Source organism: Cygnus olor, chromosome 9, assembly GCF_009769625.2.
Source record: "Cygnus olor isolate bCygOlo1 chromosome 9, bCygOlo1.pri.v2, whole genome shotgun sequence".
In the NCBI taxonomy this organism is placed as follows: domain Eukaryota; kingdom Metazoa; phylum Chordata; class Aves; order Anseriformes; family Anatidae; genus Cygnus; species Cygnus olor.
Genome location: NC_049177.1, coordinates 24,922,909 through 24,942,617, shown reverse-complemented (window position 1 = coordinate 24,942,617; position 19,709 = coordinate 24,922,909). Strand labels below are relative to the sequence as shown.

The following is a 19,709-nucleotide window of genomic DNA, read 5'->3' as shown; positions in this document are numbered from 1 at the left end:
CTCAGGGTAAGCGTCTTCTGTCTAAGTGTGCTGTGCGCATACACGTTGTTGTGTGAACCAGAAAAATGCTTTTAAAGGGATTCTTCTGGTCATCCCTATTTAGTTGAGTTCAGTATGCTTCGTGTTAGTCTTGAAGTGCATGGATTGAGCTCCTTTCGAAGGATGCTGGTTGAGAGGGCATGCTGCAGGCACGCACGTCGTCTTCTCCAGCCATTACTGGGTGTGAAGCTCACATGGACCGGTTCTGCCCAAACTGTCCAGAGCAGCAGCCCTGGAAGTCTGCACAGGTTGGGCCTGGGTCTTGTGCTCCAGCCTTCCAGATTTTCTCTTTTGTAGCACACTGTTTGCTGCTCTAGACATTGCTTGAGTTTCGTCAGCTTTCATAAAAAGTCACCTGTAGTGTTACCAGAAGTGATTTCTTTGCTCCAGTAGAAGCTATCATAAAGCTACTGAGGAATGCAATACAGGAGCATGAGCTAACACTAGTGAATTAACGGATCTTCAGCTGAAAGAACAGATTCTACGCGAAGGACGTACAGACACCACGTCGGTGTGCATGGAAGTTCAGAACAGCATTCGTTATGGATGATGGGCCCAAGCAGAGGCGCACCGCTGTCAGTTCAGCGAGGTCTTCGACATGCATTCCCTCTCCTCACCATTGTAGCTATACGCCATTAAACACTCAGCGAGCTTTCAATATTTCAAATTATTTACGTTTTCTAATAATGGGAGAAATATACTCGAAGTAAACTGCACAAGCCAACTTTGCAGAGCACTCCAGTCATAAGTTGAGGTTGGCTGGAAATGAAATCTAATTGAAGAAAGTCCATGGAATTTCTGGTGTTGAATAAGGATGCTTATTTATTACTTTGTTATAGCTCTATGTGAATATATAGATGCACATGTCTGTACTAAAATTATGCTGTCCAGACTTATGAGAGCCAGTTGGAATCTCTCAAGGTTGCAGATGAGTAAGTGTAAATGCATGTGTATATTATAAGATGCATGCCCTTGGAGGTGACTTTCTCACTGATGACAAATCTTTCTTAAATCCTCTCCTAGAAATCAGTCCTTTGTTGGCTTTGAGTCTTGGAGTTCTCTATTTTCCCATTTACACTAATGGATTTTAATAGAAGTTTAAAAACCAAGCACTTATTTGAAATGCCCTAAGACTTTTAATACTTCAGAAAAATGTTTGATACCCCAAATTCCTTTTTGAATTATTTAAGCAGTACTGCAGCAAACCGTTTACTCAGTGGTGCTCAGAGTGGTGTGTAGGATGGGTGTAGTTTTCTTTTAATGCAGCTATTGAATTCAAACCCGCACAGCCTCTGGCATAATTCCAGGAGCAATCTGCTGTGCGTAGTGAAGATAAATTGTTTGTTTTCAGCAGCATTTCTTCATCTTCATCAGTTAATCTGGAATGAAATTTTACAGTCAGCCACGGAGTTTTTAAGCAATATATTTACCCCTTTTATCCTGCGGGAATATTTAATAATGCTGTGTACAGTAAATGATTATAGTAGTTAATGATACAAGCTGAGAATGTATAGTTTCCCATAATTTTTTTATATCCAAATGAGAGCTGTACTCCAATGCAGAAGCACGCGTTTGCCGGGCTTTGTGCACCCGGCTTTCAAGGCTATCAGGAGTGTAATTGAGTGTGTGTTGGCATCAGCAATAAGTCTTTCACACAAATCTTTGCTTGACACACACTCCCCCTTTTGGTGCCAGATGTCAAGCTCTTTTGGATGCCTGTCTTATGATTTTGCAGTTAAAGCACAGTAAATCCTGGGAGTTTTCTGTGCCTGGACCCGGCCGTTTTCCACCTCCTCATTTCCTGACTTTCAGGTGCTCTGTTCCCTATCTCTGGGCACGCTTCACATTGACACTCTTTGGTGATGATTCTCGAGGACACTTTCTCCTTAATGTCTTGGTGTTTACTGGCTTGTCGTAGGTTCTAAGCTTTTTATTTCCTCATAGAGAGTTGTTTATTTCCTCAGAAGAGTTGTTTGCATCTTCCATTCAAGAAAACAGGTTTTTGATCCTTTTGTTTTTCATTGCTTCACAAAAATTTTTCATTAACATCATGGTAAAAACGGAAAATTGTCATGAGCAGGGTGAACAAATTTCCCTCTTTCTTCAGAAGATCTCTAAAATGCTTCCTGGTTAATGCAACATTATTTGTATATCCATTGTACCCCAATTGTTATTAAGTTTGCATTGTATTGTACTTATGAAAGTGTAGTTACAACTGTAATTTTGTGCTTAGAGTTTAATTCAATTTGATATGGCCGTGTTTGGTGCAAGTCATTTCTTAGGCAGTGCTGTATATGTGCACTGCGTCCCTTTTTTCTGTAAAGCTTTCATCACGAGAAATGCATGCTCCTGGTTTTGCTCTAACACTTTTCTGATCATTCAAGCATTTAAGTTTTAAGCGTAGTTGAATAGTCCCAATAAGGTCTAATGGACTACTCACATGCTCAAATTTTGGTATTCTCGGTGGAGCGAGGATTCAGTCAGAGTCAGACTGTGTTCTCCTTGTAGAAGGAACAATTTTTGCTTATTCCAGCCTTTGGTTTTTAAAATAATCTTGTAGCTCCCAAATCTGTTAAACAAAGCATTGTCTTCATCAGTTGGACATCATTTCTTTCTAGGTGTTTGAAGCAACAGCTCCTCAACGAGAAGTAAGGTAAAAGTAAACTTGCATCGTGATGCCCAAATGTAACGGTTGGACTTGATTATCTTAGAGGTATTTTCCAGCCTAGGTGGCTCTATAATTCTGTGATCCAAGCAAATATGTCCCCATCTCTGATGGTGGCTGCGAGACTCTTCTGTGGACATCCAGAGGGGCGTGCAGACACGTCTTTAGCCTATTGTAGGTACGCGACAGATTGAGATCTACAAGGCAGCTTCTCAGAGCATTGCCCAAATCCCCCTTTAAAAGCTGTGCCCTTGCGGTGACACCAGGCCAGATGTCAAGCCTTCCCAGGGGACAGTTCAGTCTATGCCGAGCCAGGCTCCATGCTCGCCTGTCTCCGAACGTGAGCTCAGGAACCGCGAGGCAGCGGCAGGGCCACGCGGTGCCTCGGCACTAGATGAGCACAAGGAGGTAAGTGCGAGGGGTGAGACTGGCCGGTCTCACTGAAGTCTCTCTAAAGCTAGCTTAGGTTAGCTTTAGCAGCGTCCTTTCTGCCTGTGCCTTCAGAAAAGATACTGTATAAGTGATAAATAATGATGGTAAATGCAAGGCTTTTAAATGAATACAAATCTTACAAGGGATCCTAAGGCTTAGATCTTTGTGCAAGGGAGAAAGCTGTATGTTTGTACATTATCAGCCTTTGTCTTTGAGATACGGCATAGAATCATGGATCATAGAATATCGGAGTTGGAAGGGACCCACAAGGACCGAGTCCAACTCCCAGCCCCAATATATACGCGTGTCTTCATCTGAGTATTACTAGTTTTGTTCTTCGGTAGAGAGGGAAATCCAAAGTGTCCCTTCTGTTAGTAAGTGGTGCTGTTGAGAGAGACAGTCAGACAGAAGGCCTGAGAAGAGACAGGAAGAAGAAGACTGTTAGCTCCATGTAGGGAATGCCTCTTCTTCATCACGTTGCTTATAGGGCAGAGGGTTTGTGTTTCTTACAGCCACAGGTACGGGTACGGGTGTGAACCTTGTACCCACATGCTCACGCATAGGTTATTTTATGCGCGACTTATAAACAGGAGTTGTCACCAGCTGTTTAATCCTATTTCAGATCTGTTTTTCACTGTGCTGGCATGAACCAGGAGAAAAGTTCATTTTGCTGTGGTAACTTACACAAAATGTGCAGTTGTACTTCTCTGTCTTAGGAATCTCCTCAATCACATATGATGATGGTTTATTTTCAGAAGTTCCTGTGAGACCTTATATGAAGCTGTCAAGCCAGAATGAATTTTTACAACCGTTGTAAAGACGGGTCTGACGACAGCGTTGCTCGCAGGAGCCACTTACCCATTTTTATTCATTACGTTTTTATTTGGTTTGAAAGCATGAGATGAAAATCCTCTGTCCCTACAAGGTACCCTGGGCTACTTTGGCTTTTCTCAGTGTTGTTCTTCGTAATCAGTTAGAGGTACTCTGTGGTTTATTACTTCCTTTTGATAGCCAGATTAGTTGTCATCCACTTGATTTTCACTTAACGCGGTGATTCCTGACATTTTAAAATTGGCAGATGAAAGAAGGGCTCATTTTGAATCTAAGTTTTGTGACAGAATTTTTCAAGTTTGCTGACAAGCTGTCAGGCTAAATTCTGCTATTAACCCCAGAAAGAAAAGCCAACTGTCATTCTCAATATACAGACTAAGGTTACAGTTGTGCTGGAAATGCTTTGCCAGGTTTGGTGGTGGTGGATTATTTTTCCCCTGAAATGATTTAAATATTTTTATTAGTGTTTACATTTTAAGCAAATGAATATATTTTTCAAATTAACATCATTTATTTGTGAAATGATACGGATTAGCTGTTATACTTGTATGGGTATGTGGTTAATACCTGGGGGCAATTTCTCATACAGACACGGCAGGGAATTGGGCCTGAGCAGCTGGCAGGTGCCCTCACGGATGAAAGCTCCTTGGGAGGACGAGGGAAGTGCGTGGAGCTGCAGAGCCTGCTTTGGGATGAGAGCCTGCCGTGCAACAGGCGTCGTGCGTGCTGCTGAACCCGCTCCTCTTGCCAAGGTCTCGATTTGCTCCTCTGAAGTTGTCCTAACAACCATCTAGCTGCTGCCAGCTGCAAGGCTAAGTTCATGTGTTTTGAAAGTGATGAGTAATTCTTGGGCCTCCGCTGTGCAACTTAAAGAGTAATACCCTTTGGCTTCTGGTTTAAATGATTTTCGTGACTCCCTCTCAGCTCAGAAGCAGATGCACAATTATGGCCATTTTGAATGAAAGAGACTTTATATTCTCAAAAGAAAGGGCTCGTTCCTAGTAGCACCGAAGTCAGGAAGGAAAAAACAAACAATCAAACCTAAACTAATCTGCCATAATGTGTGTGATGCTGTTGGAAGCATTTGTTGTACCAAGACTGTAGGCATCTTCTGTATCGTAGTCATGGAATTCCAGACTTATGTTTTGCAGTCTTGTCTACCTTTTGCTATTTAATTAATTTTAGAGGAATCCCACAAAGTTTATTTTTAAATCAGACCATTCAACAGTGACTCACGATTTACCCAGACGTTAAAAGAATCAGTCTGTCAGCGACAGGAGTTAGAGGATAACAGTTTTGTGTATGTTTGTTCCATAGCCATTTGTAATTTAAAATTACAAATTTCAGAGTTCTCACGTGGCTTGCGTTTTATTACAGAAAAGAAGTTCTTGCACTTTTATAAATAGAATTTTAATCTCATTCAGTTTGTTTTTTTTTTTCCTGATTTTTTTGTTTGTTTTAAATAAGTGATTTTTATCTTTCTTTCGTTCTTGGTTTCTTCTGTGAGGTAGCAAGCTGAAAGATTTCTATAAATTTCCATAAAGAACCACTTTTTACAAATAATAATTGTGTTCAGTATTTTTGCATCTGTTTTCCAAAGTTCTCATCCAAATAGCAGGTATTAATTTATTTGGTATTATGTATGATACAGAAATGTTATTTTCACAAGAGCGGATAATTTAACTAAAACCACATTGGTTTCTTTTCTCTCTCTCTTTTCAAGATAGCGCCTTTATATTCTGTTCTATAGCTGCAATTGAATTTAAAAGACTGTAACTTTGGTTTCCGCCGTATTGATTGCACATGAACTCTTCCATTTACCTTGTTTGTATTTTTATGGCCTTTTTCGCCTTTGTTTGCTCGTAGTTTCTGCAGGTCTCATTTCAGACTAAGGTTGATCAGGTGGCAAATGAGTAACTTAGACCTCCCTCAGATCTGTGATCAACACAGGAGGTATATTTTTCATGAGTGTACAAGAAGTGTATTTTTCATCTGTAGATATTAAAAAGAAAGCCCCGAGGATCCCGTCTGTTGAAATCCAAGCAGCAAAAATATTAGCAAGCCTCAGCCCCTGTGCCAACATGCAACCTGTAGGTTGTACTTTGCATGATGACGCTTAAAAAATGCACTCATGAAAGTATTTTTCTGTTTCTCAGAGATAGGAATTCTTGTCGATTAGACATGCAGATTGTGTAAGGCCTCTGTGGAAGAACTGGAGGGCACAAGAGCAGCGGTGCTGTGCTGGGCCTGGAGATGTGAAGTTGCTAAAATTGTGCCCTGCAACCTGGCTGGAAAGAAGGAATAAGTGAAAATGTAAATTTACAGATTGGATAGAAGCTGCCATTTCACTGTAAGTGTAATTTGGCCGTATAAAATGTAATTAGAGTGGCCAAGGTGCTTTCTAAGCGAATTGCCTGGTTCCCACAATGGTGCTTGCAGCTCGGGCTGGGGCCCTTGTCCCTCAGGAAGAGGGCCACCTCATGGCCTTCCCTCTGAAGGCACAGACCTGTCCCCGACTTGTAGCACCCCAGGGCACTCCACTCCCCTCCTGCCCGTGGATGAGGGGTGGTGGTGCTCCCCAGGCCGCAGCAGGAGTTGGGCACCCTGCTGGCCCTGCTCCTCCGCCAGCATCCGCAGCTCAAGGAAGCTCCTGGAGAGTGAGGCACAGACAGGAGAGCTCTCTGTGCTGCCGTGATGGCCAAAGTGCAGAAATTCAGACCATTTTGAAGCTGGCTGAAGAATTTACACCAAAAAAAAATCCCTCCTTTCACATGCTCAGCTGCTCCGTTGCAGTCGTTTCTGTAGGAAACCCTCCATTGTTCTCGCTTCTCCAGCTGCTGTGTACGAGAGGAAGAGAAGCTTTATTCCAAATACTGTTCTAAGAACAATTTAAATAAATTGAGTCAAAATTTGGTGGGTTTCTTATTGATCGCTCCTCAGTTCTCCAGTTGAGCTGAAAAATATTCCTGAAGGTTATCGCAAAGAAGCATCCTTTACTCCATGGATTTTTGTGTGGAATTTATTTTTGCTCTCCCCAGATTTACTGTCCTTTCTAGCTCAATCAGTTAGGGTAATTTTAATCTCCAGACAGTGTTTTTTTTCTTTACCAAGTTCTCCCATTTTCTTCCTGACCTCTTCTCCCAAAAGAAAGCAACTCAGGTAAAGATGCCATTTAAACATTTCTATTGAAATTACTGCATTATTCTAAGAAATACTTTTCTCTCTGAGACTAAATATCAGATAAGAATTGCATCCAATTATGATATCTTCCTGAGCTCAGCTGCAGCTTGGGGGATGTGGGTCTTAGGTGAAATATTAGTTGACTACAAAATGTCGAAGTTGGTAACATGGACCTTTTTCTGAGATGGAAGCAAATCTTTGCAATATTTAACAGCATTCAGTGCAATGAGTCAGGAGCCACGGAAGCAATTTAAGCCAATTAATCCTTAGTGTTAAAACATATTTCAGTTGAATTTTTTATCAGACGTGTGTGTGGGAAACAGTGTGTGAGAAAGAAAAATTAGGAATGTGTTAAATAATAGATGAATGCACCTAGCCAAGATCTGCTTATTAAGTCTTCTTTATTATTATTATTCTAAATACCTCGTGCCAGATCCTCAGCTGGAGTAAATTTCCTCAGTTGTACTGAAGTCAATGGAGTTGTGCCAGCTTGAATTTGCTAAGGATCTGGCCCTTAATTTTGCAACAGGAAAACAAGAATATTTTGGGGTTGAAATGATGGGGGCTATGAGGAGTTTGCTAACGGTAACACCATTTTCCTAGTAGCAGAAAAAATAAAAATCTACTGTTCTCTTTACTTTCGTAGTGCAGTTGAAGGGTCTACTTGACGTTATTCCATTAGATGGAAATTACTTTTTCTTAAAGTATCTCCATCCTAAAAACCTTGCATGTATTAAGGAATACTACATAGACACTCCGGGGTTTTATTTAATTTCTCTGAATGCCAGTCTTTTGTACCAGCATTTCTGCCATTCCTACCTGAAAAACGTTACAGTGGCCATAGTGTGCTCAGATTAACTAGAGGAGAAGCCATAAATATATTTGATTTTGGAAATCTGTTTCATACACTGAGCTGATTGTCCACTGTGAGGAAAGTGTGCTGTAATTTAATGTGGCATCTTATTAAAATCCAATGTGTCATTTCATTTGGCTGCATTTTAGAAACATATCAGCAAAACAGAGACTGAAGCTAGTTAATTCCGTAATTGCTTAAAAAAAAAAGAAATGTTATTTCCATAGTAAAGGAAAGGCACGTCAGTCTTCAGTACCATAAAATGCTGTCCTGCTCCACTTGGACTTTGCACGTTTATGCTCAAATGCCTGTATTTCTGAAAGAATGGCTTTTTTTGGAAGACTAAAGATAACATCACAAAACATGTTTGTTATATTCTTAATTGTTTTGACCATAGAATTAATTTTAAAGTCAAAAGGGGCACTGCTTTTTCATCACTCCTGGTCCGGAATATTCAGCATGTCACAGATGTTCATGAATAATGTCCATTTAAAACTGTTGGCAGAGCGCGCTGGCGAGTTGGCGAGATGAATTAAATGTTGGGGGGATCTGACAGGCAGCACGCTGCTTTGTGATCATTCCAAAGTTCTAATAATCTCCCTCACCTTCCCTGCCTGCCGCTAATGAAAGAGAATAGGTGATTGCACCTCGGGCTATGTTCTGCGCCTAATGACTCCTCCAAAGGCAGATTTATGAAGAAAAAATTAACTTTGAATGAGGATTGAATTGGCCCTGACAGTCTGATAGACTGTGACACAGATTCTGTGGCAAAACAGACGTAGCCCTAATTGATTATCAATATTTTAAGCAAAGTGATGAAAATAAGCATTAAGTGATGAGAAAGGCAGTCTTAATACAGTAGGCAGTAACCGGGATATGGGAAGCCTTTGGGGAGGTTGGCCTGGTTGCCATCGCTGAATTTTATCTGTCAGTTTTTCCCTCTCGCTTCCCAGCATCCATTGTCCCTTTTTGGCATATTTTTTTCCTCGCAGATTTCTGACCGGAATGCTAATACCCTGGACAAGGATGGATGTGCTCCCCTCTCTCTGGAGAAGTTTGTTTAATTTTTAACCCGCTTTGACTTAGGAGTAACTTGGGCTGCTTTGCAGTACCCAATTTCAGAAATTCCCTCTTTTTCCTTACACGTTCTCATAGCCCCATGCAGCTTACGTCCAGCAGCGAGCAGCGTTTTGAAGACCATAACAGTGAACAAAAGAGGAGAGAAATTGCCTGGGCACTGCTAAAGGGTCTGTATCTTCACGACTCGGTTGGCTATACTCACCATTAGTGCCAGAGGAAGAAAGCATTCAGGTTCCGCTTTTTGGGTAGCACCCCACATTGCTAGGTGCATCTCTGATAGCTGTAATTAGTCAGCAGTGTAATTGGGCTGCGTGCCATACGTGGGCCAGTGGTGGCAGGCACTTCTCGAGCTCTCCCAGCCGGACAGCGCAAGACGGAGCAACGTGCTGGATTCGGTGGGCACCTGGCCACAGGGAGCTGGGCAAGGGGCTGCAAAACCACAGCAAGGTAGAAGAAAGGGCACAAATCTGGGACAATAAAACGCGTGCAGTGTTGCCACCTCTGTCTGTGAACCAACAGCTACCGGAGTCTGCTCCTGTCTGGGAGAATATTGGAGAGAGAGCGGTTGTTTTGAATTGGTGGTGGAGTTTTTGGATGTATAATAGATAACTTCACTTGTCACTATATGAACATTCAGCAGAGAGTATTTCTACAAGCCTTGATAAGTGTAATATACTAGAGAAAAATAGCATGTAAATTAAATACGGCCTTGTAAATTAATAATGGATTATAGTTTTATTTTTATGTGTGAGCTGACTGAATATTTTATAAGTGCAAAAATGTTTGTGTTTAAAAAAAATGGTTAAAACCTTTCTGATTATCATCGTGGGTTGCTTGGCTACATTTCAGATGCAAAGTCCTTGTGTCTTTTCTGAGTTTGCCTGCTTTTTTTCTCCCAAATAAGTCTTGAATCGTACGGCGTGTATTCTTAAATGTTTGAGCAGTTGGAAAGTTCACAGTTATGCTGATTTTTTTTTTTCCAAAGACTTGTGATTTGCAGTTAATGAGTGTTCTGACAACATCCATTTTTATTTTTAATTCTTTTGTTTTTTTGTAAGTGAAACCAGTGACATGATGACTGCCTGCTCACTGCCAGGGGCTTCTGTGCTTGTGCACTGCGGGCTTTGTGACAACATTTTGGGCTTCCCAGTGCAGCTGTTCTTAAAATTCGCCCTCCTCCACGATTCGCTCATCCTGCCTGCTGCAGGAGGGGGTTTTGGGAGCCGCAGTTGGCAGCAGTGCCGGGAGGTGAGGGTGCCGCGCAGCCCTGCCCTGGCACCGACCGCATCCATCGCATCCGCTGCAGCTCTGGCTTCCACCAGGGCTGGAACGTAGCCACGCGGAGCGCAAGCAGGCCGTGGTCAGCAGGGCTCGTGTGATGAGATGCGAGTACTTCAACTGAAAGGGGAGAAAAACATAAATCCATGGAATATAAATATCTCAAATGGGCTTTCCCCTTATTAGCAAGGGGATGTGTCACTCCTGTGTTCCCCCTATGTAGGTGGCAGCTCTTGATACATGCTCACAGAGGACACAGGGCTGTATCTGCAGTAACTGCTTTTAAACGGTACCTGCAGGCAGTGAGCAGGTCTGTAGTCACCTGCAGACAGCCAGGAACCCAGGTGAGCGCTGTGGTTGTCTGCAGATGGGAAACTGATAGTGAAACCCTAAGGAAGATCGTAATCTTTCACTGTATTACAAAACATTTGAAGAAAAGCTGCTGCAATTTTAAATTGAAGTTCATTTTTGTTGCTGTTAAATTTACATTTTTTCTTATATCGAATAATTAAGAGAATATTATACGTAGGCTATAGTATTTTGTCTTCTATCTGTGGCGTATGAGACGCTTCTGGTAGAGCTAATTGTTGCAGTAACGACGATCTCCATGCAAGGAGTCTTTGCAGCAGCATCGACAAACACTAGCTGTAGCCGCTCTCAAACGGAGACATGCTGATGCACATCATTTATGCTATTTAGGAGATGATTTATTTGTGAAGACCATTTGTTTTCTGTTTTTTCTTTTCCTGGAAAAGCTGCTTGCTTTTTTTGTTTTATCAGCTGTAGTCTCCGAAGAGCTTGTTCCAACATTTCCTGTTAGCATAATGTCATGCAGTAAGACAGCATATTTTAATGCAAACCTATTGATTTTTGCAGGGCGTTTTTGTACATCGTCATGGTCAGCCAACAGTGGCCAGTGGCTCCCAGTGCCCCGTGAACTGGTTGGGAAGACCGAGAATTAGCAGGGCTAAATGACCAACAAAGAAAATGTAAAGTTAATAGGGTTAAAGTGTTATAGTTTAACAGTGTAAAATGATGCTTTTTGTCCAATACTGAGTGAAATATTTTAAGATATTTTAGTGTTTTTATTTCAGTATGTAGTGTTAAGCAAGGCAAAAGCTTGAGGCCACATTGCTGTGCATTGTAACTGTAACTGTTTGAGCTATGTGCTAGACACAGACCATGGCTACAGCAGTGCTTTTAGGGACCGTGGCAGAACTCTGCCATTAAAGCTCGCAAAACCAGAAGGCAGAGCTCTGACAACACGGGCCTAGGCACTCACAGGCCTGCTTCTGCCCGCGCCTCTCCTCACGCGCGTGATGCCCGCTAGGCCGAGCTGCCCTTCATGAGGCAGCGCCCGTCACCTCGCCCTTCTCACAGCATCCTCGAGCACCAAAGCCATGCTCTGAAGAGGGAGAGCTGGATGGGGAGAGCTGCTCCGTCCCCAAAGTTTGGCTGTGCCTGCTTCTGTTGAACCTGGGGACGTGTTCAAGTGATTAATGAACCAATTTGCATTTGCCGGTGGGGTTTTGGTTTTGGTTTGCGCAGTGCCATTAAGCTGGACATTTTAAAATCATTTGTCTCATTTTTGTGTTTGTTTTCTTTTTTAAGCATAATCTCAGCGTTAAAGGGAGTAGAAAAAGCACTTTTGCTCCTGTTCATAAAGGTGGCTTTTCAGTCCGCCCAAAAAGTTGCCGGGCGCACGGTGACCGTCCTTTGATCGGCGTAGCAAGGCCTTTTGGTTAGAGGAACTTCTGTCGAGCTGAATGTGTCTGTTACGTGTGGGATGGCCCCAGATCTTCGTTGGCCGGACAAATAGTTTCTTCCCAGCGGGAAGAAACAGCATTATCTACTGGCCCATTTTGGGCGGCTTTGAATGGAGCACACCAATAGATAACGCTTCGTGGTGATTGTTTGGGAGAGAGAAGGCACCAAGTAGTGGGGTAACTGGTAAATGTCAAATATGGCAGTCAGACTTCTTGGTAAGAAAATAAAAACATCTTTAAGGCTTCTAGTTTGATATATTTTTCAGAAACAAAAGGGCTGTTCATTCTTTTCTCTCTGTTTCTTATCCTCTCATGGATTTTATTTGCAACTAAAAAAAATTGATCAAGTTAGAGGAGCACAGAAAGCATACAATTTAATAGGGACAGATTATTAAACACTTGTACTTTATTGAAAATATTTTTATTGAGTTTCTGAAGTATTTCAGTATTGAGCAGTGGTCTGGGAAGACTGCATTTCATTTTTATAAAGGTTTAGAGGGAAGAGGATTCTGAATATATGTAATTAGTAAAGAAGACAGAAGTAAAGAGGAAAATCTAAGCAGGTATATAGAGCCTGGACAATGGGCAAGGGCCTGAAATTCTGTGTGAGTGAATGTTTGGTACATAAGCAATTACAGTCTGCTTGAACGGCAGAGTATGTGGGTATAAACCTGAAAAATTCTGCAAAATATCGGTAACACTGAGTGTGGGATAACTCATGGGATCTTCAGATGTAATTGGTAAAGCTATGCTGATTTACACCAAGTGATATTATGGCCCCGTGATTCTCTGTGGATCCCAAATTACCCATCCTTGTTCTTATATTTCACTCTGATGTCTCACCTCATCTCCAAAATGCTTTTAATAACCGAGAAGGTACTTCATATAAACTTTGTTTTATGTAAGCATCATAGCCTTTGGTGTGACCGAGCAGTGTTGTTCCACTTCTGCATCCCATTCATTTGGCTGTGGGGCTTGGCTATGCTCTCCACTCGTGGTTTCTGTTCGCTGAAGGAAGGGATTTATGTTGTCGTCCTTTGTGCTGCATGCAGCATGATGAGCCGCTGACTGCAGCCAGCCCAGAGCAACCACTACTAGCAGGGGCACCTGGAAATTCCTAAAATTGGCTTTCACTTTGTTGTACTTGTATTAACAGCCCAGTCGCTTCCAGCAAACATCTGCATTTCACAACTTTATTATTTTAGTGTAGGTAAACATCCTAAACGTCTTCCGTGTGTCGTTTTCCCATCCTTCAGAGAAAAAAAAATCAATAGAAGTGTAATTTTATCTGGGGCTGGACGAGCTCTTAAATGCTGCAAGCTCAAGCACCTCTTTATTTATTTATTTTATATTTTAGAAAGCTTTGTAAGCAGCTGGAGTTTTGTCATGCTAGCTGTTTATCCATGCAGGAAGCCCAGTTTCAGGAGCAATCTCAGCACTCCAGCTACCTGGATCAATTAAAAACAGACTTTTGCTGAAGTGACTTCTTTGATCTGCTCTGGGTGATGAGCAGCTGTCACTCCTCCTCCGGTTTAAGGGAAGTGCAGTGCAGCAGAAATGATTTCTGTTCCAAATACGGGGTCCTGTAAGTGCTGTGTCAGTGGCCAGCATGTCGGGCCTGAGCTCCCTGAAACAGCACTACGCAGGCCAGAGAGGGTGCATTGCCTTTTGGAATAAGTCGTAAGGTTCTTTTAACGTTGTGTAATGGCAACCTGATTGGATCAAAATAAATCGGAGTTTTTAATGATGCTTGGTAAGTGAATAACGACAGAGGATTTGAAGTATTTTAGTGAATCGTTAGCATTAAATTCTTAAAGCAACAAATGGCTTCAGTGACTGCTGGTGGTTGTAATGGACGGTGCCCTATAACCTCAGTGACTTACTGCTCTGCAGATTTATGGGCTAAGTTAAATTGTTGTTAATGAGCAATTTTGCGTAGAGAATTGTCCTCATGATACTTTCTAAATTACTCCATTGTCCATATAATTAAGCGGGACATGAAAGGACATCTCTGTTTCTGCTAGCTGAAGTTTTAACTACAGCTGCGGTGGTTGGAAATCAGCGATTTCTAGTTAACACATACAGAACAGAAATTTAGTCTAAGACCAGGAACATCTTTCATGCGAGTCTTAATATTTCTGCCTTGGATAGCCATTGAGGTATCCAATGAATTGTTCCTGTGCTGCAACAAATCAGTAAGGAAGGACAAAGTAGCATAGTGGAATAGATAAATCAAATTTAGGCATGGTAGTTTATTGAATCTAAATTGTGCCCAGTTGGCCCAAGAGCTATATAAGCAATCCATCTTGTGTTGATAATGGAGGTTCTTGAAATCCACCTGATGTTTGCATTATTAAATTTCAGCCTAATGAGCTCTGCTAATACATATTGAAGACAGTTGTAAGGAGTAGAATGTGAATCTGAGCGGGATAATTTGAAAGAAACATAAGCTGAGCATTTTACATGACTCAAGGGGTATATCTACAATTACACATATAACCAAAATTGAATTTAAATGGAATTTCTATTATCTGTGTCCTTTTACCAGGGAGAATAAAGTGTAAATGAAGTAAAAGTCTTTAGAGTTACTAGCAGTTTGTTTTTATTATCTAATTTAATAGATCCTTGTAATGATCTTCACTGGCAGAAAAGTTTTAATATTTCATGTCTTTATACATATTTAGACTACATTTAAAAACATGTAAATGGAAACAGATGTCTGCGTAAGTACTTGATCGTTTGGTAACACCACTATTTAAGTTGTATATTTTAAGAAGGTGTAGCTACTGGCTGCAAAAAGACTTCGGGGGCTGAAAGACCAAGTCATGTGGTGGTCATTTGCTGCATCCCCTGCTCTTGAACTGGATTTTGTGTTCATAAATTATGGGTTGATCTGGGAGGTGGCAGGACTAAGTATTTGCAAAACTGAATACTCATTTGCTGTTTATGCCACAATTTACAGTGATTTTATTATATAAGAAAGCCTGGTCTAAATTCTGAATTCTGTTTCTTTTTGGTTCTTTTCTCTTTGACATGGTGATACTTTTTAAAACTTAATATTTCATCAAGTATAATGCTATTAGAGACTTATTCTCACTTAGTTCACTCATCAGGCAGTGAGATGGCAATAAAAGAGAATGGCTCCTTTGAGACATTAATGCTTTAGAATAAATGATGTGCTAGAACAGAAATTTAATTAATTTACAGAGTATATTGATAGTCCCTTGTTACTGTGCTGTATATTTTTAATCTTCTTTAACATCTGTAGTAAAGTGTTTGAAAACCCCTGCAGTTGAGCAACTAGTAGATAATTAAGTAATAAGGGAAGAGGTTTCTAGAGGGAAAAAGATTCTTTTTCAAGAATACTGTCATAACATGAATAAAGTACTGCTGCTATGATTTGCAGTGAAGAGAAAATTGTATACTACCCCATTTAATGGTAAGTAATAGGCATTTGGCTCCTGTTTTAAATGCTATCTGCAACTCTGCATCCCTGAAAATACTGTTTTGTTTCTGTTTCATCCTCAAAAGAGGTCTTATGGATTACTCACTATGGTAGCAAATCTTTTTTAAAATGCACTGCATTTGTTTCTTTAGAGTTGGGTTTGGGGCAGGCAGGGTGAGGACGTTTGTATTTAAGAAAAAATTCCTGAAACTTTTACTTACAAAAATGCATGCAGAGTTTGTGTTGATCTAATACTGCATGCAAAAATTACCCATTTGAACTGTTGTTGTAACTGTAGTAATATCTTGAAGGAAAATACATTAAAAACCAAATTCTGTTCTTTCATGCACATTGACTTCATTGTGGGACCTGCAAAAATGAATCTGAGATTGGGTTTAACCCACTAGGAAATGTTGTTTGGTGAGATGAATTAACTAATTATTAAACCTGTTGTTACACTTTTTTTTTTTTAGCTAAAGCAGATGAAGCATTAAAGGCTAAAGAGAGAAGTGAAGAAGAAGCAAAGAAAAGAAAGGAAGAAGGTAATGCTTTTTTTTTTTCCTTTTTCTTCAGTAACAAACTAAAACGGTAAGTCAGAAACCATTATTTTTAAGGGACCAAGTTAGTTCCAGTGGGTCTCTGTGGTCATCATGTAAGGGCACTAGAAAACAAGATGGTCACTCTTTTACTGTTTTTGTTCATCACAGCTATCTGTGTTTGGCATGTAGCATTCATGTGACAATAACAAGTGCTAAATGTGCCAGAAATTTCAAACAGATTTGAGAAAATATTTTTAGCTGCCCTTAAAGCAACCTAATAATTCAAAAAGAAGTGAAATGTTAACACTGTATGACCAGCCAGTAGCACTGTTTTGTGTGCTGGATATATTGCTGGATTAAAACAATAAGCTCCACAGCTAATTTGTATGATGTCACCAAGTGCATGCACTGAGCTGTTTCTCAGTGAAATTCTCTGCACTGAAAGCTGGCAGGATCCGAGCTGTTTCCCTTTACACATCAACTTTCCACCTACTGTATTGCAATGTCTGGATAATTAAAACAAATGTATTTTGCTTATATGTCAGAGAATAATGGGAAGAGATGTCTTCAGTTGTGTGACAAAGCCAGTGCAAACAATCAAGGGAGCCTTACAATTTCTCCCTTCAACTGTGAACGGCGTCCCTGTCTCAAAGAAAATATATCAGTTATTCAAATCAAAATGAATCATTTAACTGTCCATGGCATGTATTATTTTTGCATTGACTTAAACATTAAAAAAAAAAAGTAAAAATATTTACTTCCTTGATGCAGTGGTTTTACTCTTATATGTTGTCATGCAGTGGTCACTGCACTGAATTTTATCTTCAGCTTGATTTAGATGAAGGTAAGTTTAAGGTTGCAATTGTTGTTTGATACACTGAACAATATCATGTAAGTGTGTCCCTGGTTCTCCCTGCACTGTGCACCTTGCCTACCTCCAATGGCATGGATGTTTGCTCAGTTGTGCCAGTAACTTAACCACCCAGTAACCGTGACTGAGGTTTGAAGATGGTGTAATGGTCTAGGAGATGGTGTATTTTTCAGAGTTGACCTTTTGATGGATTCATCTGCTATGAAAATCAGTCTTGTGCCCAAATGTCAATCATATTTTGGGTAAGGGCGGGGTGTCATGCATGGAGCAGAGTAATACAAAGTAAAGCTGTTTAGGACATCCTGAAATTTAAGAGGTTAAGAGATTGGGATGTTGTTCATTCAATGAGATATGATAATCGTTAGGCAAAACTAAAAAAAAGAACCTTACAAAAGGGAGGAGGTGGGAGGTTGCTTGGAAATGTGGCAAATGGAAGACAATGAAAGGGAACAGCAGCGATGTTTATAATTTTACTATGCCATCTCCTCCAGTCTTTCCGAAACATCATGTTTCTTTCCATTTTTTCTAATCTTATTTGAACGTCTCCCCGCATCTGCCCACTCTTTCCCTATGTTTGAGCACAACAAGTTGAACTTCAAGGCAAAGACAGAAAATTTAATTTAGCATCTGCGATGCCTTCATCTCTGCCCATCTCTCCTACACCTTCCAGGTTCCAGAGTCTGATTCTGTTTCCACACAGTCTGGGTCTAAGCTCCCACTACATTGCCTTTTTTTTTTTTTTTTTTTTTTTTAAGAATCACACCACTTTCCTGGTAATGAATTTCCTGTTGTCCTGCTTGAACACCCTAATTTTCCATGCCTCCTCAGAAACAAACAAGTGGTCTCAAACAGCTAACCTCTGCTAGCATTTCTTTCCCTGAATTGCCATTTCATATCTTGATCTGAGCTACTGCAGTTTTTTAGGGCTTGCTCCAAAGGCTCTGAATTTTAGGAAAGTCTTTTACGTATGTATTTGATTTTGGAATAGGTCATTAGCAAGATTTTTGGGTGAGGAAGGTATATCCTACCTGTTTGCATGTTGCCACTTCTTCTTGGGTACCAACTTCAGGTGCTGTTGCTTTGGTTACAGTCAAACTCCCACTTTCTTCCTTAGGTATTTTTTCTTTAGGTGGAACTCGAGCCTCAATAATTTCTGAAAGCAATTTAAGGCTTATTTGTGCTTCGGATACTTCTTTAAATCCTCATGTGTGAATGAGAAAATTAAGTATATTTTGCAGGTCTGATGCAGTTGGTTGCTGTCTTACAGGAGTTTTGTGTTTTTATGTGATTTCCCACCCACTGTTTGTTTCTAGATTTTAGATGCCTTTAATAAGCTCCAAACTGTGGGACTTGCAGCGAAGTATGCTGAATGTATTTCAAAACTCTAATGTAATCTTTATTAAAAATTCATGCAATTGATTCCCTTCATCTGTTGTTTGTTTTCCAGAAAATAGTTGAAATTTTTGTTTTGCGTTACCAGGTTAATCTAAGGGAACTGCTTAGAAAACAAGCTAGAAATCCCCAAGTTCACCCAGCTAACAGAGGATGAAATGGGCACCTTTGCTTCTTCAGTTTAGTCGTGTGCTGGCACGCTTTTACCAGCGGTGTGAGATGGAGCTTTATTCGGTGCTAACTGCTGTCCACCCGTCAGGCTCAAATTCGGAGGACTGGTTAATCCAGCAGGAAGCTTTCGCTCATATCAGGTTCCCAGTAATTATAGGCTTATTTTGTTCCTGACAAAGTTGTTGCTGCTGGCCCTGCACGGTTTTAGGTGTAATATTCAGGTCTCACTGAGCATCTCGTACCTAGAGCCCCCGCTGTGCTTGACAAAAATGAAAAATAGGACATAATTATCTTTGAAAAATTTGAACTAATCAATTGCATTTCGTTCTCTGTTTGAAAGAGGTTGGAGGTGTTCACATTTAATAAACTTTTAGTTTAATGATGTTTAAAAAACAGTGAGATGGATGCTAAGCTTTTTTTCACTTCAAAGAGTATTAGGCAATCATTACATCTGAAGGGAACGTTTTCTTCTATGTTAATTTTCTAATTACGTTATCTGGGATACTCTGTGAGAACGTATTATAGACACATCGATGCTCCTGCCCGTTACACCTAACTGGGACAAATGCTGGTGCACACCCAAAGCAGCATCGCCACCTCCACACCAGCCAGTTCACCTACCTGCGACGGAGCTACGGGGCTGCAGACCCCTCCGGGAGCTGGGCTTCCTGGGCAGGGGGCTACAGATTAAAGCGAAGTTGGGAGCAATTTAGTATCTCAAGTAAAACTTGCTAACATCATAGGTTCGTGGACAGCCGCAGCTTCAAAGCAGAAGGCTTATTCCTGCTGCTTGTCCTGCAAGAGTTGCACGCACTGTAGGTGGCTCGATCCCTTTGAAGTCTATATTTTTTACTTAAGCTACACCAGGAGTATATTAAGCTCTCCGTATAGCTCTTTAAGTAGACACTTAGGTATGAAAGAGGTCTTTTTGTCTGTAGGACACTGATGAATCCAGAAAAAAAGTCCCACATTTGCAATGATGGTGCTTCAGATCTGTGCTGCCCTGACACAGCCGAGCATTACAGCTCCTCTCGTACTTCATGGCTATCTAATAGAGCATCCAAACCACTTGTTTATATACATGTAATAAGATCTGGACATGATTTAGAAATCTATGGTGATTTTCCATAGGGAGTACACACCAAACTGCCATGCTGTGTCTTTAAA

General features: G+C 40.8%; 1 protein-coding gene across 1 annotated transcript in view; it reads left to right on the top strand.

The window, feature by feature from the left end:
* Positions 1–19,709, top strand: part of RSRC1 (arginine and serine rich coiled-coil 1) — a 144,370-nt gene that overhangs the window by 103,900 nt on the left and 20,761 nt on the right. The window contains 1 exon segment of the mRNA XM_040566891.1: positions 16,043–16,111. Coding sequence (XP_040422825.1) covers positions 16,043–16,111 — 69 coding nt within the window.